This window comes from Tachypleus tridentatus, chromosome 1 (genome assembly GCF_004210375.1).
Source record: "Tachypleus tridentatus isolate NWPU-2018 chromosome 1, ASM421037v1, whole genome shotgun sequence".
NCBI classification, from domain to species: domain Eukaryota; kingdom Metazoa; phylum Arthropoda; class Merostomata; order Xiphosura; family Limulidae; genus Tachypleus; species Tachypleus tridentatus.
Genome location: NC_134825.1, coordinates 85,906,181 through 85,933,940, shown reverse-complemented (window position 1 = coordinate 85,933,940; position 27,760 = coordinate 85,906,181). Strand labels below are relative to the sequence as shown.

At 33.3% G+C, this 27,760-nt stretch overlaps 2 protein-coding genes across 4 annotated transcripts in view; one reads left to right on the top strand and one right to left on the bottom strand.

Annotated features, from left to right (window-relative positions):
• LOC143254401 (cyclic AMP-dependent transcription factor ATF-3-like) overlaps nucleotides 1-27,760 on the bottom strand; it is a 99,088-nt gene that overhangs the window by 4,583 nt on the left and 66,745 nt on the right. The gene's annotated exons all lie outside the window — the stretch shown is intronic.
• On the top strand, nucleotides 281-19,813 carry LOC143254358 (uncharacterized). 3 transcript variants are annotated; one of them, XM_076509430.1, is made up of 5 exons: nucleotides 281-510; nucleotides 11,370-11,462; nucleotides 14,102-14,181; nucleotides 15,277-15,384; nucleotides 17,127-19,813. In XM_076509430.1, exons 2-5 carry the CDS (start codon nucleotides 11,372-11,374, stop codon nucleotides 17,160-17,162), a joined length of 315 nt encoding a protein of 104 aa, XP_076365545.1. In that variant the 5' UTR covers nucleotides 281-510; nucleotides 11,370-11,371; the 3' UTR covers nucleotides 17,163-19,813. The 3 variants fall into 3 exon arrangements, with proteins under 3 accessions (XP_076365545.1, XP_076365535.1, XP_076365552.1); XM_076509420.1 differs by lacking the exon at nucleotides 281-510 and adding an exon at nucleotides 7,634-7,805; XM_076509437.1 differs by lacking the exon at nucleotides 281-510 and adding an exon at nucleotides 10,154-10,219.

Below are 27,760 nucleotides of genomic sequence, written 5' to 3'. Positions count from 1 at the left end.
ACAAGTAAAACTGATGGCAAATTAATAGCAAGTTTTATTGTTAGCAAATTTATTTAGCAGTCAATATGCACAAAAAAAAAAAAGATAGAAAGAAAAATGTAAGGTCAAAAATATAGATTATTTTTCTATTTATTCGAATTTTTTACATCATCTGTGATTATATGGTGTCTCTGCTTTACGAATAAACAAAGAATGAGCTATTAACATCTTCCAAGCAAGTATAAAGACTGTTCTGAAAGAAGGTATCCACTTCTAAGTGGATTGTATCTTTGTGAAGTAGATGTGGTTATTATCTTTTATTATTATACTTGGAAGAAATGTCCTAATAGATGACGTTATTTAAGTACACATTATTACTTTGTGAAAAATAAGTACTCGAATAAATCGTTTTACTTTTACAAAATGTTACTTTAATTTGGATTAACCGTAGTAATATACTGTTTTCTAAAACTGATTTTTGTTGAGCAGTGTTTCAAGAATATCAAACAAGATATGTTTTTAATCCAAAAGGTAAGCTTCGCAAGTAAGTGTAAACAGACTCTCTGAATTCAGCCAGCCAGTCATTGTACTTTAAGGAGATGCATAAACAGTGATAAATAGTTTTTAACATCAGGAAAAATAAAATAAAAAGTAATATATTGTAATAGGTGGCACTATGGAAATTATTTAAGAAAAAGAATTTTGAACTGTTATTGTTATTTACAGATTTTATTTTAAAGGAACACGAGAATAGTTTAATAACATCACCGAGAACTTGATTCCTGTGTTGTTGCTCATAAATAAAAATGTCTGTCTGTACAGGTTCGTATCCGGTGAAAAAGTTACGGTATTGTGATGATGAAGAACGTAAACTGTTTATCGCGATTATCTTTATGTATATACCCCTCACCCTGTGAAAATGCTTAAACTAAAGAACTATTTAACGTTATAAACATCACGATCAAAACCAGCCAGAATGAATAGCGTTTTGGAATTCTAATTATTTCCGGACGCTACATTATTTGTATAAGGGGTGAGTCGCAAGATGCTTGTTGATTCTAATTATGTTAGAACAATTCTTGTCAATGAATCACTTTTGTTCAATAAGAAACCTCTTTTACATATAAGTCTACATTTGAAATCTAGCTAACAGATGAATGGAACCAGTAAAAATTAATACAATTCATGGAACTTATGCCATTGATAAATATAATCGAAATAAGAAAAGAAATTCGTCAAAACTTGACGGATTTTACTCATCTTAGACTTTAAAGACTTTAGAAATGAAAACTTATTATTTACGTAAACTTTAACAGGAACTTAAATATGGTCAATAAAAATTATATGCAATCACGAACAAGTATTGTATTTAAAGTGTCGATCGCTAAAATTCTTTCCTTTTAATTAAACATGTAACATTCTACAATATTTACTTTGACTGTGAAGAAAATAATATTTCTGCCTCCGTTGCTACACAATATGCCAACCATTTCATTTCTCATGAACAGAAAAGAGAAATAACTCTGACCCAGATTAATCTCTTTCTAATCGTTCATGTGTAAAATAGCCTACTCTGTTTACAGTAGCAAAATCAAGAATATAACCTGATCTTGATATTGGTAATTATGAGATAACATTTAGAGTTCTTCAGCGTCGTATTTACCACCACCCTTAGCTAAATATTTGGTCTGAGCTTACAGCTTCGAAACAACTCGTATAGATTGCGACATCTCTTTACTGGATTGTAGAGAAAAGAAAACAACAAAAAACAAAAATGGTGTTTTGTTAAAGGGTTTCCTTCTTTCACGAGTGTTTTTTGAATGTGTGAAACCGTGTAGTCAACAAACACATCTCTTAAATACATCTGTAATACCCTTTGGGGTCATCAGTATAAAATTTTGAAAATATAAAATTAGCAATTGTTTTAATTTATTTCTTATTTACCGATTTTGATTTTGGTGTAAATCTGGGGGTGTAGCTTTAAGACCCCTTTTAACTCCTGTATGTGAGAGCTCCAGTTTAAAAACGTCCAAAATTTGAAATTAAATTATCGTTTCGGACGGCTTCTTGTATGGTAATCCCAATTTCTAAGTTGTTAAGTCTAGTTAGTATTTTAGAGTCCCCTAAGCCCATTGACCCTCTAGTTCTAAGATCTTGTTCTGGGCTCTTCTTCTTTTTTCAATGTGTAAGAATAGTTCTCATGAAGCAAATGTAGAAATTTTGTTTGTAGTTAAGCACGAAAAAGGAGCTCCGCGTACTCTGTCCAACATGGGTATTGAAAGGTGGTTCCTAGTGTAGTAGGAAGCCTTTAGACATACCGCTGTGCCAGTGGAGAGGAAATGTAGAAATATTATTAATTGGGAACGAATGAGAATTTTGAAACTTGATAAACAGATGAAATGGTTAGGACCTATTTCATATACAATAGTTTTGAAGGTTATTCTGTTCTATCGCATCGTTTTGTACCAACAGCGTTTCCACAATATTTGAAAGTTAAAATCGTGTACAATGTTTCGGCTAATAGTAAACTGATTGACCAGCATACTTTGTTGATCAATCTGTACTCACAAACTGGTGATTATCATTTCTTCATAAATGCATATGTTATATTTAATATACCCGGAAAGATAAGTGGACTACGGTCGATTACGAATTATGAAGCGAATTCTCTGTGAATAATAATTATAAAACTTAAACCTTACTTATAAAGAACTTTAAATGGTCTTTACCAAGCAGTTTTTGTGTCATATTATCAATAATAAGTTTAGCTTATTTATATTTTTTATGTTGAAAATAGGGCCAGGTGTAGCCATCTAATGTTACTAAATGATGAATGACAGGTGCTGTACTTGTGACTGTAATGAGTGTACGTTAATGATTCGGGCTGCGCTAGGACAAAAGATTTCAGGGTTCTCTGGACATCAGACTGATAAAAGAGCTTCGTTTACAGCCAAATGCGAGTTATAAAAATGGCAATGAGTTCTGTCATTTGGTTAATAGAGCTGGGTAAAACCCTTTTCATGACTGTTGATTATAATTTAAAAATTAGGATTAACTATGTCTAAAGCCTTAGGGCCTCTACATGGCTGGTCGTTAAGTACAAGTGTATATTTGAAAATTACAATTACATTTCCTTATAACTTGTGTGACGTGCTATCATTACTTGTTGGACAGGTTAATTAATTGGATTTTAAATGCTTAGTGTTAATAAACAAATTATCAACCGGTATCATACTTGTAACTATAAAACGTACTCCGCTGGTACAGCGGTAAGTCTACGGATTTACAACGCTAAAAATCAGGGGTTCGATTCCCCTCGGTGTACTCAGCAGATAGTCTGATGTGACTTTTTCATACAAAAATACACATATACTGTGCCTGGAAAGTTTTTAATTCTCTGAAACAATACAATTACAAACAGTAGTTAAGTAAGTCAAAATCAAACTGTATGTAGCTGGCTTTCCTACGCTGTGTTTTAGATTATTTGTACTAAATTTATTAGTTTTCCATTCTTCTTATAAATATCCAGTAGTGTAGCTAATATTTCATTTGAATGATACACTGCTGGCCAAAATCTTAAGGCCAATGAACATAAAGAAAAAATATACATTTGTTAGTTGTTAGATTCAACCATTTATTTGAGTAGAGCTTCGAAAGATGAAAATAAGAAAAAGGAAAATAAAAATAAAAATCTTTTTTAGCATTTAATAGGGAAAATGTAAACACTACGAAATTAGCCCAAATACTAGCTGGTCAAAAGTTTAAGACCACACTGAAACGAAGCATTAATCGGGAAACGCGAAACGAAATTTAGTCATTTGTGTTCAAGTATTAGCGTTGTCAACGTTTCCCACTGACATCTCCTGTGTTACATTGGGTAAAAACAAGACAAAGGCTAAAAAGTTGACAGAGTTTGAACGTGGCAGAATTGTCGAGCTGCAAATTGTTTTTGTTCTGGAATTTCGCACAAAGCTACTTGAGGGCTATCTGTGCTAGCCGTCCCTAATTTAGCAGTGTAAGACCAGAGGGAAGGCAGCTAGTCATCACCACCCACCGCCAACTCTTGGCTACTCTTTTACCAACGAATAGTGGGATTGCCCGAAACATTATAACGCCCCCACGGCTGGGAGGGCGAGCATGTTTGGCGCGACCGGGATGCGAACCCGCGACCCTCAGATTACGAGTCGCACGCCTTAACACGCTTGGCCATGCCGGGCCTCGAGCTGCAAAAGCAAGGTCTCTCTCAACATGGTGTCGCTGGTGAGATTGGAAGGAAGGAGAATAGTGCTGCCCTCTCGTGGAAATGTATCGAAAATAAATTTCTTAAGCGCAATCATATACAATTATGTTACATTAATTTACAAATATTACTGTCGAAAAAAATTATATTGTGAACAAAATGGAAGAACGAGTTCACTCAAATTTTCACGAAAAATTACATCCGGGACATTTAAAAAAAATCCAGTTTCACTCATTTATACCACACATGTAATTTGTTTTATCGATTATCGAATAAAGAAGCAGTCTGTTAAAATTTTACTAATTTATACATTTGTTTGCGTATGTATGATATGTAACAGCTTTTTTTTGTACCAACCATAACACTTGTAACCGTCCTGTCAAACAATCTTTAATCAAAGGGAAAGATATGTCGATCATATTTAATAAAACTGATTTCATTCTGTTTAGAACCAGTTCCATTTTTTGGGTGACAGTAAATTTTATTACAAAATTAAATTTTTGCGTACTATGAGCTTAAACTTGATATGCAAAACTCTTTAGAATAGCATTTTTTCTTAGTTTATTTCATTTCGAACTCATTAGAAAAGCACCCCGTGGCACAGAGGTATGTCTTCGGACTCACAATGCTAGAATCCGGGTGATTCTAGCAGTGATAGGCATAGTACAGATAGCCCATTGTGTAACTTTGTAATCATCTTCAAAACAAACAAACACTGTGTAAGTTATTCTACAAAAAACAAAACTTGTTATGGTCGCTAACAACAGCAATCATTGATTTAGGCTTAATTCATTACATTTCTGTCAAGATGACAACCAAAAGTGAAACAAGCGGAAGGGGAAGTACTGAAATGTGTTTAAAGTCAAAGTGTATAAAGTTATATATCATCAAAACCTGTAGAGCCAAACAAATTATTTGCTAAAACAGAAGACTATCCTCTAATCAGATACTTAAAATATTCGGGACTCGAGCCCATAAGCGCGGGAATTTTTAAGCAAATCAGTATGACAGCGATCATAACTTTATGTTCTGATTTCTCAAGACACCAAGTGGGAATTCGGGATACTTCTAATCATATTCCATCAACTAAGCTCAGATTTAATAGTTTTTAAATAATTAATGTTTGTTACCTTGTTGAATTTTGTGCAAACCCACTTAACTGCTATAGTCATCCCTAATGTTGAAATTATAGACTATAGTGAAGGAAACCAGTCAACACTACCTACAGCCAACTTTTAAGTTACGAACAGGGAGATTAAATATTAGATGATAACGCCACCGTGGTTGAAAAAGCGAACATGTTCGGGAATGGGTTTCGAGTCCGCGACCTGCAGAATACGAGTCAATTGCCCTAAACACCAAGTAATGTCAAGCCAAAATTTGAATGGGTATCTTTATAAGTATAAGGAGACGTCATAAAATTGGTTTAAATTATATTAGTATTCCAGTATCACTTTTCTACGCACCATGTAACAAGGTACGCGGGAAATCATTGTCAAGTATCATGAATGATATCAGCGTATGACATACCTTACGATATAAGTGGTTATTATACAAGTTTCAAAGTTTTTAATATTAAAACATGTGACTTTTAGGCTAGAAAGGAAGATTCCGTTATCAAGGCATCAATGATCTCAACGGAAAGTTTAAATTAGTGTTTTGAAATTTATTATTTAAAACGAACATTCACTCGGCTTCTTATTGGTTCACGGCTGAAAATGTCCTTTACAGCGGGTATGTCTAAGTAGGGAAGCAATGTATTCTAATCCTTATAAGTGTGTGTGAATGTTTTGTTACAGCAAAGCCACATTGGGCTATCTGCTGTTTTGTTTTTGAATTTTGCGCAAAACTACTCGAGGGCTATCTGCGCTAGCCGTCCTTAATTTGGTAGTGCAAGACTAGAGAGAAGGCAGCTAGTCATCGCCACCCACCGCCAACTCTTGAGCTGCTCTTTTACCAACGAATAGTGGGATTGATCGTCACATTATAACGCCCCCACAGCTGAAAGGGCGAACATGTTTGGTACAACGGGGATTCGAGCTCGCGACCCTCGGATTACGAGTCGAACGCCTTAGCCCACCTGGCCATGCCGGGCCGGCTCTCTGCTGAGTCCTCTGACAGTAATCGAACCCCTGCCCTGAGAAGTACGTAATAAAAGTTATATTTAATGTTTAATTACATTACCATGTTGATCTTTAGTTTCGCGTGCTCTAATCAGAAGTTCGTATTAATTCTAAAAACGAATTTATTCTGAAATTTCTGTCTGTTGAATATGCATAAACAGTTAATAATTAATAAAAACAAATTAAAAAATTGCTAGATTACTTGTTTCGGAATTTCGCACAAAGCTTTGCAAGGGTAACATGCGCTTAACTGTCCATAATTTTGGGTTGATAGGTTATAAAGAAAAGACAATTACGTCTTTCTATGGTGACTAGTTAAAAGTAGAAAACTGTGGCAACAAAACAGATTTATTATACGTGATTCTATGGTGACTAGTTAAAAGTAGAAAACTGTGGCAACAAAACAGATTTATTATACGTGATTCTATGGTGACTAGTTAAAAGTAGAAAACTGTGGCAACAAAACAGATTTATTATACGTGATTCTATGGTGACTAGTTAAAGCTGGAAAATTGTCGTGATGAAACAAATTTATTATACGGATTCTGTGGTAATTAGATTAAACTCCAAAAAATTGTCGTTACGTTACAAAACATACGCATTACAGAAATTGTAATTCCTGGATACCGTGTATTAATGATGTTTCTCACATTTCCGGAAAGTATTTACCTCTTCCGGACTAAAGGAACGTCACTGAAATATTTTATCTTTTTCACACAATGGCGATTCTTAATTAATCCCGTATTTTAACCATTAAAGTTCTGATATTCCGGGATTCAGAAATAGTTTGGTTATTGCTACCAATAAAAGTGATTATGTTGTAATTAAATAAAACATGGTAGAATTGTCGTGACGAAACTCGTCTATTACAGTGACTGTTGTGACGAATCATATTTATATTACTGACTATTGTGAATACCCAAATACTGTAAAGATTTCTTCATGAAACAAATGTATTATACTATAGTTATCATTAATGACTACAACACTATAAAGCTGTTTTGTGTATTTCATTACAGCTGTTTAACAATAATTAGATGTCGGCCACATAATTTTTATTGAACAGATGTATTTAAATACAGTGACTAATGAGATAAACTATAATAAAATTTCATAAAAACTGTGGCATTGTGTTATTGTTCAACTTTTACTTACTAACTTTTGATACATTATTTTAAGAAGTTTAAATTTATATATCGATGTGGTTTATTTGAGAACAACGGTAGTTGTTTGCCAGAATATTTAGAGAGTCTATTTAGTCTTTGTTTACGCATTCCGGTTTGTGGTGTCATGGTAACGCATAGCTTAAACTCGCTCGCAGGCTCGTTTTACTCAAGGGAAGAATAATTTCTTTTGTTTCTCATCGGAGTGACAACGAGTGATGTGGGAGAGGCTTACAGGTTTTTTATTTAGTTATCTTTAATCAAGCAACGCTCTGTATTGGACTCCAGCCAGTTTTGGAGGTATGCTTTTCTCTGATTCATTCCTAATTGTCGAGACCAAGCTAAACTGTCGAAAAACAAATGTTCTTTAAACAGTTTTTACTGACACTATTGCTAGTCATTTTAAAGTCATCGTGTTTAAAAATATACACCAGCTTGTCACATATAACATAAGTAATTTTAACTAATTCTACCGGACAATTTATAAAACTTCTCTGACTTACATAGCTCCCATGGTTGACTTGTTTTGAAAAGACAGTGTATGGTTAAGCTGAGTGTCTGTGGTTATATTATGTGAAACATGTGGTCTTGTTAGGTTTAGAAAGTTGCCCTGTACGAGTAATAAAGTGTAACTAAATGCTTGTGGTTAAATTATGTAAAGCAGTGATCCTATTCTAAACTGAAAGCTATTTTCTTTCTTATGCTATTTGGACTAATTGAGCTCCAAGTATTCGCAGAAAATATTAATTTGAAAGAAATTTTTAAAAAATCGTTGCGTGTTGGTCTATTTTTAGAATTTTTTCGAATATAAGAAGAAAAGATGTTATGCTAATACGGTTAGGTTTTATTAATCCAGTATAGTGGATACTTTAGTATAGGATAGTGGTTGATGGGTAACAGTGTTTTACAGTACTTTTAGAAAGATGCAATACTGATATTATGTTTGAACAATCCAGTATTAACAGATACTTTAATACAGATGGCATTGATGGATAACTGGACAAACTGATGTCATTGCTGAGTTACAAGATGCAGACCATAAGAGATGTATATATTTTTAAACGAAAAAAGCTACTTGAATGGAGTTATAAAGTAAATAATCTCACTGGCTGTACTTTTAAATGATTGCTTTCCTATATGTTATAATTTCTTCTCGGTTTCTTGGATTTCGAATGCATTCTCTACCAAAACACAAACATACTATTTTTTAATAATGATGTTTTGTATTTTTATTATTTTACTATTTTATTCATTTGAAAATGAAGTAATATAGCAAAAGTAAAGGTAAATTTATATATCAGGCATGAACATAGGTTTGTACAAAAATTAAATACTTTTAAAATGTATAACAGCAACAGGATTTTTCTCCTCATTATACACATACACTGGAGGGGGGGGGATAAAAGTGGAACGTGAATGTTTCTTGAAGGTTGAAAAATATTGCCAGTCGCCATCAATGAAACTACGAGAACCTATTTGAAAATTTACTGATGAACTATTAGCTTTTAAACTGATTAATGTGCACAAGAGCCCTGAATCCCTAGTAAGTGTCTTGAAAAAATTAGAATAGAAAACTGTTATGATACCATAATGAAACGTCGAAAATTTCCGTTCCTATGAGCCCGAACTTTCTAACTTTTAAACGCTTGGCGGCGTAAATGGTTATAAACGTTGGATCAAGATGTGAAAACATGAAACGAGAAATCAAAATAATATTTGAAAAGAATATAACAATATTCTCAAAGGGAAAAAAAATAAAAAGATATTTTTCATTTTTGGTAATGAGTAACTTTTATACGAACTAAACTTCTAACTAGTTTTTAAATTAACCAACGAAACTGAATACTGGATATTTTAGTTACTACCTAATAAATCTGCACAACAGATAATATTTAATAAACTAAACTGTTTCATCCTGTACTTATTTATAGCAGAAACTGCAACTTTTCTTAACGTGTATTTTTTTATTTTGCACGTATGTATGTTAGAATATATGAACGTCTGTATATAAACTTGCTGGCTTTTTTTGAATTTCTTTTATTCTGTGTGTACTTTGTGGCTCACACCGGAAGTGCCTGATCTCTATATAGTAAGCTGACGTCATATTTTCATTGCACTTATCTATATACGCACACATACTTAAGTTATTTAGTTGAAAATTTAAATTATAGTTGTCGTGACGTTATCAGTCAATTATATAAGTAAGTGAGACCAATAGTAATATTTAATTAATTAAGTGAATAATAACTAAAACGCGAAATTGAAAGTGAACTCCATTAGCCTTGCACTCTACGATACAGTAAGAATTTCCAACAATGAACTGCGGAAACTACATGTGATTGTTGTAAAGTGACAAGAAGTTGATGTCACACGTATAGCTTTGAAACGGAAGAATAAGGAAACACACTAATTAGTTTAACGAAACGTATTACGAAAAACTTTTCAAAAATAGAATCAATAAAATATAAATAAATATAAGAATAAAATGGCAATGCTGCTAATAATTAAATGGAGTATATAGGCTGACATTAGATGTGTAATTAACTACGTTCTCTGCGAAAGAAAGAAATAAGTTTAAATTTAGAACCAGTTAGAATTGGCTGAAAGTTCGGGTTTTCTATGCTTGTTAACACGTATTGAAGCAGTACGCGAAGCGTGAACCTTTGAATTAACACTTCGTATACACTGAGAACCAGACCACGTCCAACCAAAAGGTGAATCAATCTCAATGATGTGTTTAACTATATGTCACGTAAAATCTCTTTTTAATGTTATCGTAGGTATTTCAACACCACAGTCCTAAACGTTTTACAAAGTCAACCATATTAAAACTCATTTTTATATGAAGAATTGCTGTCACAAAAATGTTGCAAATGCTTATGTTTTATAAGTGTTGTGGAAACGTTAATCTTGTTATGACAAACAGATAAAAAATACCGGTTGTGTCATCTCTCCAAAGCAACCAGTTACTGCGAACAATGCATTCAAACTGTGTGCTACAGGAATTAGTGGACTAGGCCTAGTAACAGTGTACCAGCCTGCGAACCTAGAGGTTCGAGGCTACAGACGCGATATATATCCCTGAACATGTTTCACATTTTCAGTGTACGTGTGTAAGGGATGGGGGCGTTATAATTGTGATATATAGTCGGTCCCGCTGTTTGGCGACTGATGCTTCTGACAGGTTGCCCTCTTTCTGATAGGCAATTTTAAGTTAGATATGTCTATGGGTTTTTTTAATTTGGGCCGTATAAAGTGTAATTCTGATTGAAGTTAACACCAAATTCCATCTGCTACAGTTATACCAAATATATCGTTTGTATAACGAACAGCTTCTTTTACTATGACCACAGAAGCCTGAATGGAAAAACTTCTTGAAGGAAGAAACTGTTTCGTCACTACAGCTGTGTATAAGTTAAAAAAAACGTCTGCCATGTAAAGAATGATGCTATGATATTGCTTTTACAACAAGTTATTCGTTTATATTTACAAACAGTAGGTCATTTCCTGTCTTTGCAAGAACAACGTTTGTGCATGTTTTGTAAAAGGTGTTATTACTACATTTAGTTAATGTGATAATTTTAATAAAAATCAAGAAAACTTGCTCCGTTTGTTATAAGTAAAGGACTAAGTGTAAATAAGATCTACTTTTTAATATTTAAGTATTAGACGATAAAGTAAACTTTCTTAAGCTTAGAATAACTATTACTCTTTAGTTCAGGAAATAGGATTCATTAACTAGAATAAAAGCTATGCATTAAATATTATACCACAAAATAGAGGTTTATATTGGTATCAGATTCGCCGAAATAATATAACTTGATTGAACAACTGTTGATATATATATATTTTTATATTTTACAGTTATGGGTTGTGCAGCATCAAAAACTACCGAAATAAATCCAGATACAGCGCCCTCTGCGGGTGATAAAGAAACCTCAGAACAACAAGAAGAGGGTAAGTGAATCAGTGATGACGAGAAACCCACTTGTTGAGAAATTTATATGCAAAAACGGCTCGTTTGGGCTGAGAAAACACTTTACATAGAAGAGCGAACAACGTTTAATAAATATTCACACTGACTATACGTTTAAATGATTGCTTTCCTATATGTTATAATTTTATCTCTATGTGTTTCAGCATATGTGTACTATCTACATGTATTTATATTAAGTGTTCTTTACAACTTATTATTTTTCAGATTTTTTGTTTTATTTGTTTCTATTTTGATTTCGTGCTACTACTATGAGTTGAGTCACATAATTGATAGAGATATAGCTACAGTTTAAAATTCAAAATATAATAGGTATGGTACAGAGTATATAAGAAGAAAGCAAAAAGGATGGACAACTGAAAAACAAATAAAGGATATTAAAGAATATTTCTTTAAGAATTTGTGTACGAAACTACATGAAAAGTTATCTTTGCATAGCCTCTCCTAACTTTTACCTGATAAACTAGAGTGAAGCACCTACTTCCACTTCTTGGGTTAATCTTGTTTGATAGAATACTGAGATTTGACTGTCACTCTTATAGCGCACTCGTGACTCTAATTTAAGGATCATGCGTTTGCTGCAACGGGTTCCAAACCACAAATTTTTAGATTCACCAACTGATTCCACATATCCACTAGGCCACTCTTGACGAATAAATGAGAGAAAAGGGTGGTGAAAAGAGAATAACTAAAGGAGTAAAGAGTTGATTTTAGGGATTACAGAAAGAAGATAAGGAAACGAAATTAATCTAACTGTTGATTTTAGGGATTACAGAAAAAAGATAAGGAAACGAAATTAATCTAACTGTTGAAACTAGATAATATGACAAACTAAAACATCGAAAAACAACAAATAAAATGGCAAAATATTACGTTTAAAAACAGATGGCGTGGTAAAGAACAACATTGAAGGAAGACTGAACGGTAATTAAGAGGAGAAAAATTATGATTTTTAAATACCTTGTGACAGTAAAGTTAAGCAAAATGAAGGATTATATAATGAATGTTCTTCGTATTAGAGTACAATTATACTTCTCACCCTTAACTTGAGATGACATAGTTAAATTTCCAATTACTTTATTATTGTATTGTGTATTACAGCGCATATAATGTTTATAAATAATTAAATTTATCATTTCTGAAGTACATTTAAAAATTTAAAACTTAAATAAAGACACAATATATAATCTGTTACACCGTCGTCGGTTTGTGTGTAATAATCTATCTGTACGATTCGTTCGATGATGTGCACAGTTAGAGCTTTATTTAGGCCTCGTACAAAAAAGACGACCCTGTGACGAAATTTAAATTATAGCTCGAAAGATTTATTTGTTTGTTTGTTTTGGAATTTCGCACAAAGCTACTCGAGGGCTATCTGTGCTAGCCGTCCCTAATTTAGCAGTGTAAGACTAGAGGGAAGGCAGCTAGTCATCACCACCCACCGCCAACTCTTTTACCAACGAAAAGTGGGATTGACCGTCACATTATAACGCCCCCACGGCTGGGAAGGCGAGCATGTTTGGCGCGAACCCGCGACCCTCAGATTACGAAGCACACGCCTTAACGCGCTAGGCCATGCCAGGCCAAGCTCGAAAGATAGTGAATGATTTTTGAACATTGGAATAAACTATATCCAGTCTACCGTAAAACATGAGTGTTCACTTGCTAGCTAACCATTTGTTACATTTAGTATCCTAGTAACCACATCGATTTGTTGACATTTCTGTCTACTTTCTTTGTATGGTTATCATTCTGAAAGAAAGTCTTTAAAAATGGCGTTCGACAGTTCTGATATACACGTACTAGAGAAACATGAACAAATATTATTTGTAACTGTAATTCATAAATATGTTTCCTTGCGAGAAAAAATGATCGAAAGTTACACCATGAGAAGTATGGGTTACTCAAAATGTTTATTAAAACAGTATCTAAACATTATTTATGATATGCAAAATAATAAAACTCCTTGGGAAAAGTGCAAGGTGATATAATTTTGTATCTGAAATCGTGATCAAAGCATCATTAAATGATTGTGTGCGTGAGACTACATAAAATATAATTTACATATATATATTTGGTATGGTTTTTACACATACATGTATTTTCATTCCGAAAGGCTGGCTGCAACTTACTAGGAGTTTATTTTTCATTTTGTTTTTTTGATTCTAATAACAAGACTTGAAGAAAACATAAGTGTTAAATTTAATTGGAAAGCTTAACAATAGCCCCTTAATCTATTTCAGTTTATTTATTTTGTTGTTGTTAAGCGCGAAGTTACACAGTAGGCCATCTGTGTCGTGCTCACCACGCGTATTGAAAGTCGTTTGTTATAAACTTTCAGATGTTTCAAGGTACAACTGGGGCAGCTCATTTCAGAATTAAAGATCAAAGAAAGCCTTTGTTTTCCTAAAGGACTATAACATCTCTGCTAGGTGACAATGATATTACTATAAATTATGGTTTTCAACCAGTCGTGGTATACGTTTTATTATCTAACACGAGTTGATACGTTTCGTTTTTTAAATTTCGTGCTCCCTGTTCTTGAGTTTTTAGAGAAAGTATAAAATCTATATATTTCTAAAAAAATGTTCAATAATTTTAGTTGTTACATCTGATGAACCGGAGGCCCCAGCAGAAGAAAGTGAAAGTATCGTTAAGAAACATCCTCCGAAGAGATTGCAGGTACGTTCTTCATGAGTCAGTTTTACTAACAAGTTGATGGTAAGTTCTTTTGAGTAGTTTCTACTAAAAAGTTACTAGTAAGTTCTTCATGAGTAGGTTTTATTAAAAAGTTACTAGTAAGTTCTTCATGAGTAGGTTTTATTAAAAAGTTACTGGTAAGTTCTTCATGAGTACGTTTTACTAAAATGTTGGTGGTAAGTTTTTTTGAGTAGTTTCTACTAAAAAGTTACTTGTAAGTTCTTTGTGAGTAGATTTTACTAAAATGTTACTGGTAAGTTCTTCATGAGTACGTTTTACTAAAATGTTGGTTGTAAGTTTTTTTATGAGTCGGTTTTACTAAAATGTTGATGGTAAGTTATTTTGAGTAGTTTATACTAAAAAGTTACTGGTAAGTTCTTCATGAGTCAGTTTTACTAACAAGTTACTGGTAAGTTCTTCATGAGTACGTTTTACTAAAATGTTGTTGGTATGTTTTTCATGAGTTGGTTTTACTAAAAAGTTGCAGGTAATGTCTTCATAAGTAGATATTACTAAAATGTTACAGTTAAGTAGATTTTACTAAAAAGTTACAGTTAAGGATTTTATAAATGGGTTATACTAAAAAGTTACATTTAAGTTCTTCATAAGTGGGTGAAACTAAAATGTTACAGATTAGATCTTTATAAGCAGGTTTTACTGAAAAGTAAAAAAGGTTCTTTTTTAGCAGGTTTTACTAAAGACGTTTATAGGTAGCTTCTTAAAATACGTTTTGATAAAAATGGACAAAGAGTTCAACAATGGAGGATTTGTACTGTTCTTCATTTGGTAGTTTTAATAAATGACTTTTCTTTCCTTGTTGGTATTTTTTTAGTATCATATAACAAAAAACGATAAAACTTTTGCAAGATTTGAAAAGTTTCGGTAAATATAGTTACAATACTAAGAAGACGACTAAGGCTAAAAAAGGCCAAAAACATCTAGTAAAATTTTGGCGTAAAAATGGTTGAAAGACACTTAGGTAGCACCTAAGTACATTTTTTTTTTGTTAATCTATATATTTGTAAGCTTTATTGACGATTTCTCAATATTGTGACATTTTACTTTCAAATCCCTTAGCGGCTAGAAGAGCAACCACAGACCATTCTTACGTCTAAGGATTTAGACGGTAACGATATACTACCTCAAGGGCAGAAAGATGAGGAACAGAAGGAAATTCCCGAAACGGTATTTTTTTTCTGAGTTTATAATTTAATAAGCTTTCTGAAATAGAAAGCAATATATATATATATATTGTCTTTTCTGTACTAAGCAGACATTTTTGTTTTGTTGTCAGAATTTCTTAACGGTCTTGATGTCGACCACAGAAATGATTAAATCCTAGTTCTTCGTTTTCAATGATTCAAAACTAGTTAACGAGATCGTCTAGCTAAGGCGAGTGAGATAAATAACATTATATGATTTTATATATTTCGCTTAGCTTGATTCAAGAATGAATAACCTATTTGTAAACTTTTCGATTAGTTTTTCTTTAGTTTTAAGTTAAATTTGATTATGTTCCCTACAGTTATTTGTTATATAACGAAACAAATTGGTTCGCTATACATCAGAACTTTTGTGTTCTTTCATTGATTTGTTATAAGTAAAAAACTGTTTCCCCTGTGTCTGTGTGTTAATGGAGTAGAACTTGCTTCTATATTTCTCTGGTAGTTTGTTATAGAGTAAAACTTCTTTGTTTTATCTTATAGTTTGTTATGGAGTAGAACCTGCTTGTCTGTATTCTCTAGTAGTTTTATGACGCAGAACTTGCATGTCTGCTTTCTCTGTTAATTTGTTTGTTAAGAGAAGTCTACAGTCTCTTTTCATAATAGTAAAAACTACTCATGTTAGAAATAGTTTCTTTAGCTACTAATGTGGGTAGAGAACAACGTTTCGACCTTCCTAGGTCATCTTAAACTGAAGATGACCTAAGAAGGTCGAAACGTTGTTCTCTCCTTATCAATAGAAGTGTTAATACCCATACCAGCCGTTCTGATATACATTTTTATTTCAAGTGGGTTTCTCGTCATCAAGAATTAATGTGGTTAGTGTTGTTGTATCATCTGGTTACAGGTAGGAAGGAATAGAAGTGGTTTTAAAAAGTTGGGACACAACTGATTTTTACAAATGGGATGCACCTGATTTTGAAAGTATTACATAAATATATATTTAAGATGGATTTACTTTACCTTTTGGAAGTTAGGATGCAACTAACTATGGAATTTGAACGAACTTCAGAATTCTTTGTAAACGACATGTAACGAAGGCGGAACTAACATGGCGTATACATAAAAAGCGAGAACTTTATTTAAGTTTTAAGTAAAGAGTTGATCAGCAGCTCAGAGCCTAACTATTGGTTATTGAACAACATATGCACAATACAATCAACTAAAATTTTACATGAAAAGATATTTAAATAGAATACTGTTATGAATAATGAAATGACAAACTGGATTTATATGAAAACATATTTAAATAGAATACTGTTATGAATAATGAAATGACTAACTGGATTTACATGAAAACATATTTAAATAGAATACTGTTATGAATAATGAAATGACTAACTGGATTTACATGAAAACATATTTAAATAGAATACTGTTATGAATAATGAAATGACTAACTGGATTTAAACATTTTGATCCTATGCCGATATCTTTATATCCTCAGTAGCAAACATATATGTATCTTGGATATTCTTATTACTATCCTATTTGCTATGTATATCTCCACTTCTTTCATTATTGGTATTTAGTACCTAGTGTGGAGCTCTTAAAAATTAGTTGACTTTGGTCCTATTTTCATTCTAGGTTCTTTAACTTTTAGAAACACAAATAAGCTTTAAATAGTTGGGTTTTATGACTTTCCATCAGAACGCATTAAAAGGAAAAAAAGCTTTTAAGACAGACTTTAATTCTTTTATTTAGGTCGCAGTTGAGACCCTTCCCAGTAGCCAGGAATAGAAAGTTGCACCGCAATATGCACACAAAGTTGCAAGGTTCTCACTAGAATTTCATCACCAATGTAGGCCTTGGTTAAATTACAACATGAAGACTGTATGAGAACCTGAAAAATCTTTCAACTCCAAAATCCTTTCAGTTTGCCTTCAATATCAACTGCAGCATAATTGTCCAAATTCAGAATTATGTTCTGTGGTGCTTTCTACAAAGAACGGAGTCTGTATACTTCGTATGAACGAAATCTCCACGAAAATGAACAGTTATATGATTTTGTTGTTATGTGGATTGAAAACTGTTTTTAAGAGTAATATAATACATTTTATGAAATTTATTTGTATATTTCTTCTTTAAACTGTTAATTATACATTATATTCTATATATTACGTTATGGCGTGGCTCTTGCTAAAAATGACTAGAATAAAAAAAGATTTGTAGGTAACAAAAACAAGCATAATATACGGAAAGCACGTAGAGCTGTTTTTATCCTAATTAAAATATTTCACTATTTCTAACTTTAAAATATTAACCACAAAATGCTTAGCAAACATGCTTGTAAACAAGTGGACTATAAGCTGAATAACTTTATGATAAGTAAAGTTATAATTAATTTTATTAATGCTTCTGAAACACACGTCTTCTAAAGTTATTGTTAAGTCAAACCATTATTACCGGCTACGAAGTGAACAAGAGTTGCTTATTACAGAAATCTACTGTATTTACGATTAAATTTGCAGCGCACATTTTTATTGAAACTGTGTTGGATTTTTCATTTTAAGCGTTGATTTTAGAATTTTTAATCAGGTGTAAAGTATCCTTTGAAAGTTATTTGTACTCTCCTAAACCACGTTTTAACTATCAAGAACAGTTTAAAATACAGGATATTGAGGATGTACATAAGTATAGCTGAAAATTAAAATATCTGGCATCTAATGACAGTGATATTTTTTTAACTGAAGAAGTAACCTTTGATATTAATTTACATATATTCATGTTCAGGATAAACGCACCTTTTTAACACATCTTACTGCTGTGCAGCAAGGCCCCGATAACTTATAGCATTTGCCTGAATTGAAAGTTAAGCCTATTTATTTCACTGCTGCAAGGCCCCGATAATTTCTAGTATTTGCTTGAATTGAAAGTTAAGCCTACTCTCTGCACTGCAGCAAAGCCCCTATAACTTCAGTATTTGCCTGGATTGAAAGCTAAGACTACTTACTGCACTTCAGCCAATCATGAAAACATCTAATATTTCCTTCGATGAAGGTTTAGCCGACTTACTTTACTTGAAGGAGATCCAGATAACTTTAAATATTTGCTTGGGTTAAAGTTAAGTCAACTTATTGCACTTGAATAAGATCCTAATAAATAGTTTCTAATATTTGCATGAATGAAAGTTAATCTGGCTTAATACACTTATGGAAGAGTTCCTACTTCAATTCTATGCTCAAACACTACCTGTGATCTAGTGAGATTTTCGAGTAACTGAGAAAGTCATAACTTAGGTTACATTTTCCTTATGTGGCTGTGATATACACTAATTAAATATAAACAACTGTGGCAATCAAGTGTGAGTCCATTCTTAAATATTGAGGATTATTACTAAGAAGGCTGAAGTGATATGTATTAAATCATAAATGTTTTACACTGCACAGTTGATACATTTTACAGAGCAGTGTCTAACAAAAATATGTTTTCGATGCTTATTTGAGCTATTTTATTTTTTAAAGTGTAAACATACACAAACTAGTCAGTTAAATTATTATGCTGAACGAAATAAATTTTAAAACATGTTGCTGTATTCATGAGAAGATGAAAAATGAAAATCGATTATTTTAAAATGATCATAAAATGTAGTACTTTATGAATATTAGGTTTCTCGGAGAAAATTTCAAAACCTATGTGAATAAACCCTGATGGTATGGTTGCAAAATCCTACACTTTATGAAAGATACAAAGTAACTATTAAATATCATAAAAGCTGGCTAAAATGCTTCATTATAATTACTGTATATTAATATTTCAAACAATTCAAAAAAGGACGAGGTTTTATTTAGCACGAACACGTAATAATTACACTAATGTTGATAATTAAAACGTTGCTAACGTATGTTGATTATACATGACAACAGAATATTAGACTCAACATATATTGATTTTCGAAGGTAAGCCTTTAATTAAATCCAACAACAACGTGTGAAAATAAATGTTTATCAAAGATGTCTTCTAATAAAGATTATTAACTTATTTCTCCTATGCATCAATTCTGTCTCAGTAATTTTATTCTTACGTTGTGTTATCGATCAGAAAACTTACGTTTAAAAGGCTAATGGATGGTGTATTTGGCTAGTAAAATGAGGTGAGATTTTGCTTCAACGGTTTAAAGTCATGAATGTTCTTAAATTATTCAAAAACGAGTATTTTCTCTCGTCGATTTGAGAAGGTGTGATTTACAATTTTACATATTCATACTAGATGGGGCTCAAACAAAATATGGGTTTGAAGTTAGTCTTTTCACAACAGAATATAAATAAGTACTTGCTACCTTTCTCACTCCTCTTAAAGCACGTTTTTCCATAGAATATTTTAAAAGTGTTAGTTTTTCATATTATATAAATGTATTATTTATTGAAACAGTAATAAACAATTATTCCTTATTCCTGTTGTGCGTTGTTATTTGGATAACTTACGACATTATACGTGAACACAATAAAGGAAGTACCTTAAACAATGGTATTCTTCGAAGAAACAGGAGACGGAAGTGTTATCGACTGGACTGGGTTGTTGCTAAGGTCCTAGCTTCGAACCCCACAAACACTCCTTACGAGAACAACTTAAAAATGGGAGAAAATTAGTAGTCAGATCTTAGTGCTAACGTTTGTTAAAGGTTTGACGGGTTTAGATATCATTAAGTACATTAAAAACAATAAAATAACCACACAGGGAAACTATAGGATAGTCGCCAACAGCACCCTATCATAAGTACCTATTACTTTTATTAATTTTTCGTTTTTCATATAAATTATCAGTGTGTGAACATACTATTTTCTTTTAGAAGATGTACTATCTTAGTACTTATACAAAGAGAATTCGATTTGAGGAATAACTGACAAACTAAGACTCCTACCAACTGCATTACGAGGTTTATCCACTAAATACTTACAGTAAGACAGTTTTAGCTATTCAAACTGACTACTACAATAATATTATCCAATAAAGTACATGCATATTTAACTGCTGTAAGAGCGTTATAAAAGTGCCAGTCAATCTATTTATACAGCTCTGCTATTCCCTTAAGAGTAGCCGTGTAGGCGGCAGGTGCTGCTAATTTATAATTATTACGCTGTTCTTTCGTTCTGGATGATTTTTATGTTGTTTTATTCGTCTATAATATTAAATACGTTTAGCCAGAACAGCACCTTATACGCTACAGTTGCTGGGTCAGATGTACCTAAGGTTCAGACATATCCATCTGTAACTTAGAACTACTGATCTGAAGGAAGACAACCAATCAGCAGCACCCACCGCCTACACGTTTAATTTTAGTTGAATAGTAGAAGTGACTGCCACTTTCATTGCATTCCTATACAGCTAAATACGCGGAGCATGTTCAGCGACATATTGCAATTAGAACCTTGGACTTTCAGATCTGTTGCCAGGCTTTCTAACCTCTTGTCCAAGCCTGACCGCTTTGCACTATAAAACGTTCAATTAACAATAAATTTTCGAAAATATATGAAGCAAGTAAGTGATTTAACGAAATGGTTAAGCATTAGAGTAATAAATATGTCGCGAATGCGTAATACAGTAAATATATGATGACTCAGTAGTTAACTCCGAAATTTTTGTTGTGTTAAAACTTACTAAGATGTATGTTAAATCCTTTGTGAATCAGTAAGGCATTTTTCATTAAAATATCAATGTTAAAAATTTACAAAGATCGATATGAATAGGGTGTTTCATAGGTTCGCGTTAATTAACTCCATCAAACCCCATATTCATATTCACTTATTTTAATATATTTTTAACACAGGAGTTTTAAAAGTGTCTTACTGGCTTACAGAGCTTTTAACGTACAACCAAATAAACTTTAATGGAAGTGTGGACAACTGTGCCATCATATATTTACATCATTTCATATTCGCGATATTTTTATCGCCATAATACTTGATCAGTATTGCAAATTACTTACTTGCTTCATTCTTTAAAAAACTTTACACCCGTAAGTCTCCATGTTACGATATCCAAAACTGTTAAAAAACTAAACAGTTATTAAAATATTAGAGTGTAGAACATATGACAAATAAAACAATAGGTTTTTATAGACAAGAACTGTCTGTGTTGATTTCATAATTTAGTCCCCACTGATTAAAAAGTTGTTTTTTTAATTAAACACTTTGGTGATATAACAGAAAATAACTTAATTCAGGAGGGATTTAAGTTTAAAACTGAATCGATATTTTTATTTTCATCATAAATTTTATGCATGCTGCTCTAGGCTAGATGATTCCAAACTATGTCTTTACTTTTAAGTTTATCACAGCAACACTTAGTACCTTTATAGGGTTTCAAGGCATCCCTCCCTCACGTCTCTCTTGCACCTCTGTCACTAAAATCGTAACAGACAGACAGTAATCGAACTATTCTATTCAAATAGGGCCCGGCATGGCCAAGTGTGTTAAGGCGTTTGACTCGTAATCCGAGGGTCGCGGGTCCGAATCCCCGTCGCACCAAACATGCTCGCCCTTTCAGCCGTGGGGGTGTTATAAAGTGATGTTCAATCCCACTATTCGTTGGTAAAAGAGTAGCCCAAGAATTGGCGGTGGGTGGTGATGACTAGCTGCCTTCCCTCTAGTCTTACACTGCAGATAGCCCTAGAGTAGCTTTGCGCGAAATTTAAAACAACCAACCAGTCTATTCAGATAAATGTATTTTGGCTTTTATGACTCCTCCTATTTCGAAAAACCAATCGTGACAAGACACACACTGGCTTTTATATAGATTAGGTAAAACTAAAGTAACGCTACCAGTATTCGGATCATTGGTTAGAAATCTGCTACATAACACTAGAATCTTTATTGTGTAACTGTTGTTTACACTCAGCTACGCCGTTCAACCAGAAAACAAATCGGGAAATGGTGTACAAAGATAGGAAACAATTGAGAGTTGTTGTTAAAACTTACAAACTGATTATCAGACGAAGTATTTAAACCTTTTCTGAGGATAATAAAACAGCTCATCTGAAAGTTTCCATGACGATCAGATGAAGTATCTTAAACGTTTCCTTGTATATCTTCATTAGGCCTGATGGTAATAAATCAGGCGTCATACTTACGTGTTTGTCTATTAATTTAAAGAACTTAAAAGCAGCATCATATCTAATGAAGATAAATGAAGTAACTCGAAACATCACATTGTCTATTCACCAAGCAGGCGTGCATTTCAACAATAGCTTTCAATGATCCTGTTTATTATCAAAGATTATAAATGGTATTCTAATTAGAATCTTATTGGTCTACTGTCACAGCAATCCCTGCGCGATTCTAAGTGAAACTAGCAAGCAAATATTCTGAGATAAAAACATTCACGAAAATAATACCTTATTCACAGACATACTAATTATTTACACGAGTGCACTTAAGAGGGCTGATTTATTATTATTGTGATTTGTTCTATTTAAAGAAAGGCGTGGGTGTTAATTACTAGTGTTATGTAAGCAAGCAAAAATAGGTATTTCGTTAATGAGTCATATTACTGCAGAAACAGCGGGATATCTGTCCACACATGAGATTTTTGTGAAGATTATATTTGAACCACTAGTGCTTGTCTTTTGCAAGTGTAAAGAATACCGATGTATGTCTCTTTCAAGTTTTTCTTGTGATGTCGTAGTTTTAAACTAATATCTCGGGGAACAATCAGCTCAAATAGCTAACAAAACTGAGGGATGGAATCTTAATCGTTTTGTCTGTTACTATATCAATCCTATTAACTGTAGCCCCACTCAGGTAGACCACCCACTACTGCTACTATGTGGGGTACAGGCCACTAGTGCCAACTTCGCCTACCGACTGTTTTGAGTTAAACTTCTTTTTTTTTCAGTGTGCATTGCTGGCTCCGTCGGGTCTTCCTTATGGTCTAATAGAGAAATAAAAGGAGACAGATTGACCCCCCACGACGGCCCATGAGTCACTCCACTGTTTTTGTCTTCTTTTTCTCAGACTCATGTCCATTTCTGGTTTGTGACAACAAGCATTCCATCAACTACCAGAAAAGTGAGAAACCGAAAAACAGCTTTTAAGAAGAGTCCTGAAGTAAAATAAGAAATAAAAAAAAAATTTCCTTGTCCATCTCTCTCATTCCCTTTGCTTTAAATGAGTACTCACGAACATTCTGCTGACAGTTCGTTTTTACGAATGCGTCGTGGTCGGCAAATATGTGAGAGGTGTTACAGTTAGGCGGCGGCGGTCGGGGCGGTTAACCGCGAACTTTATTAAAGTTACAGTCTGACGTGTCATTTTATATCTGGTAACAGGCGTCACGGAGTGATTTAGCTTCCAATCGTGAGCCTGCGGTGCTCACTGTTTAGTTAGGCTAGATCTACGATGTTACGAAGAGAGCGCTGTAAAATATTAGGGTCATCAGTCTTTATCTTCAAACAGTGAACACATGCGAACACTCAAGGAGAAATATATTCAGCTGAAATTATTTTTGAACTAACGTATTTTTTTCTCTAAAAATTATATATTAAACGTGAAAAGAAACCAATTGGTTATGTAGTTACTTTGCACTCGTTTCTTTATTGAAAATATTAATATTCGAAATAATTTCTAAGACAACTTGATTTACTGATCAATGAACTGTTGGCATATTAAAGTTTGTTTGCTACAGTCGCCGTGTTTGCTTAAACAAATTTGCACATTGATTGAAATAGCTAATGAAAATTTGTGTTTGCACATCCATATTCTATGAGTATGAGGTATTAAGCTGAAAAATGTGAAACTAAAGGTCGAACGACAACAATGACATCTTCAAACAGTTGGCAAAGATATATACATGTAAATCATGTGTCCAGAAAACGAACTCTGTAAATAATTCAGAATATAAAATGTTTTTAAGGTAACTCAGTGGACTATGTATCACTTAAATTAATTCACAATGTACGATGTTAATCGTATTTACGGCAAAGATACAAAGGCTATCTGGCTCAATCATTAACATTGAACTACTGATCAGAAGAAAGACAGTTGGTAAGTAGTACCCTGCTACCCATGTTAAGAGATTGTTTGTCACTCTTATAACACACCCTCAATTTAAAGTTAATTAAATATTTTAGAGTATCCCATAGATGCAAATCCGGCTCGTTAGCCCCTAAATCCAGAGCTATAACAACCCACACCTTAAAATATTACCCATATTAACTTAATGAGACAATTGGTGCTACTTAGGTTAACTCAACGAGTTAAGTGTTATTTAAGTTAACTCAGAACATAAAGTGTTAATAAAATTAACTATGAGTTTGACGGTATTTAGTTTGCTTCAAAATATAGTGTTAATAACTGTAAGTGAACTGGAAATATAAAGTGTTAACAAGGTTAAATCAGTAATGTGTTTTTTATCTGAACTAAGAATATAAAAAGTGATTATCTCAGCACGTGACATGTTAGCGAATTTAACTCACTGTGTTACAAATCAGTTAAGTTAATATAGAATACTGTATTAATAAATTTGACTCAGTAAGTAAAGTTTTAATGGTCTTAACACAGATTATAAGAGTTTTAACGACGTTACTTTGGTGTGTAACATGTTAAGAAAACTAACTTGGTATATGAAGTATTCTCGACTTTAGTGAAGTTTCACACTGCATAAAGAAATATTACTGAAAAAATTATTAACGTTATCTCAACCAATCCTAAAAACTTAATCACAGCTTATATACAACCAAACAACATAAAGCTCTCAGAAGGCTTCAGTTAGGATAATAATTGTTAGCAAAACACCGGTACTTTATTGCATCATTTCTATTTAGTTTATTTGGTGGTCTTCTATCTTGGAGATTCAACACCTCAAACCTTTATTTTAGTATTGTTTGTACATAAAGCATACTTATTTTACTGTTTGATGTATTAAGTATATCACTTACAAAAATTAAAGTATAATGAGGTTTTGACATGTTTTTGTCAAAATTTGAACAAAAAATACAGAGACTTTTAGTATTGACAAAGTATATCTATTAGAAATATTGCAGATTTATAAATACCAATCAAATCTCCTTTACAAACAACCAATAATCAAAATTAATGAAAAAAATTACAGTACTTGGCTCTATAAGTGTCAGAGAAAATATAACATATCGAATTTAATAAAATTAACAGAATGTTTCTTAAGTAGCTAATAGGTTCTACTCTTTTACTTATGACTTCTATGCACCTGTTCCATATACTGCTAATAACATTTCGGATGACGTGCTGGGACAGCACAATGCACTTACTCCTTGCTGAGTGCAGCTCTGAGCTGATAGACACTTAAAAGAGTAGGTTGTCTCTTTCTAACTGCTCTCTTTGGCAAGTCCTACGCATGCTCAATCAGATTTAGGTCCGGCGGCTTAGCAAGCCGATTCACTACTTCATTTTCTTCTCTCTGAAAAACCGTTACGTGATCCTGGTAGTGTGAGGACAGGCGTTAAACTGCTGATACACAAACTCATCTCCAACAGCGAGACAAAAGGGCAAATAATGAATATCCGAATTCCATCCATGTAACATCTTGCTCTCAGGGATCTTCCATTTGCCATCTGTACGATCTTGCATTTCAATGCCATCCTATACCATAATTGAGCCACTCCCAAAGACATCATGGTGGACAACGTTACAAGCCAAATATCGCTCCTCTACACATCTTCAGACCCTCACACAGAACCTGCTCTCATCTGTAAATAATTCAGTAGTCTAATGCTGAAGAGTTCAGGTGACATGCTCCTGAGCAATCGCCAGCCGTGTTGTTTTACGCCCTGATGGTGGTGCACCGGTTGTAAGTGGTACCCTAACGGTTGAGTACGATACGCTAACCCCAGTGGCTTGCTGAAATTTGTTACTGAGGTCCTTAGCGCTGCTAGTTATTTTTTAAGAACTAATTTCCGTGGATATCGATTGTTTATAGCACCTCTAGCCCTTCTTCGACCCTAGTTTTCCGGTGTATCCTCTTGTGACCTGATGTTTGCGCCACAATCTTTTGACCACATATCGTAAAACTTTCCTGACCTGTGCCATCCCAGCCTGGGCGAGCTTTCCTGAAACAATATTACGACTCTGCAAACTTAAGTTTCAGTTAATTGGTTTCAAACAGCTTGCACGTTCTTTACAAAAGTTAATACCAGCAAAACAAATCCACAGACCTGACATTATCTCAACAGTAAACATATTTCCTGATCAATAAAATGAACATTTTGCTTTGTAGAATTTGGTCTTTAGTACTTAATAGTAGGATTCGTCATTAAACCAAATGGCGCCCATAAAAAATCGTCTGGTTAAAACCACCTATTCTAAAATGGCTGAACAAAACTAAAGCTTATTGTACTTATAAAGCCATTTAAATCGCGATATATATATTTATGAAATGAATCAAAACTTCACTGTTTCGTCGAATTTTTATGTAAAGAAGTAAATGACTTTCTCTGAAAAGCGTACAAAAAAAGAGCCGAACTTTATCTCTCTAATTATCTGACTGAACTCTTTATTCTAGTGTCCCAATGATTCATTTCTTGTTCTGAAAAGAATACGAGTATATATATATACAGGCCTGGCATGGCCTAGCGCGTAAGACGTGCGACTCGTAATCCGAGGGTAGCGGGTTCGCGCCAAACATGCTCGCCCTCCCAGCCGTGGGGGCGTTATAAAGTGACGGTCAATCCCACTATTCGTTGGTAAAAGAGTAGCCCAAGAGTTGGCGGTGGGTGGTGATGACTAGCTGCCTTCCCTCTAGTCTTACACTGCTAAATTAGGGACGGCTCGGTGCAGTGGGCTAACAACCTACTCACTTAAATACTTGTTGAAGAATCCGCAAGCGATTGCGGCCCTATGTTCCTAGATGGAATCTAATGGTGATAACTAACTAACTATATATATATATTATTTTGTTAGAACCCCAAAACAGGCCGTAACAAACACAAATTAAACAAAAAACTGTATTAACTGTTTAATTGTTTTTGAGTTATAACAAACTAATATAATTAGTCATAGGTTTGGATTTGCCGTTTTTAACGCAGTCCTTCCCTGTGATTTTCGCTTATTTTACTATTTAACTTTATTAAAATGTATTTATTTTCACTAACTAAATTTATATATATATAAATAAAACTGGTGATGCGCTACTTTGAGCATAAGTACGATAGTACTTAGTAATAGGGATCGTGATGAAAGAAAACAGCTGCCATAAAAATCACCCCTTTAAAAGCACCTTTAAATTGTCTGAATATTAATAACGACTATTTCACAATACTGGCTAATGGTAAGTTACTGGAGATTCTGATAAGTTATAAAATGACGCGGCATGGTCAGATGGTTAAGGTATTCAACTCGTAATCCAAGGATCGCGGGTTCAAATCCCCG

Coding starts and splice junctions, on each gene's coding strand:
- LOC143254358 (XM_076509430.1), top strand. CDS start 11,372: ATGGGTTGTGCAGCATCAAAAACTACCGAAATAAATCCAGATACAGCG. Junction 11,463..14,101: donor CTCAGAACAACAAGAAGAGG/GTAAGTGAATCA, acceptor CAATAATTTTAG/TTGTTACATCTGATGAACCG. Junction 15,385..17,126: donor AGAAGGAAATTCCCGAAACG/GTATTTTTTTTC, acceptor TCTTTTATTTAG/GTCGCAGTTGAGACCCTTCC.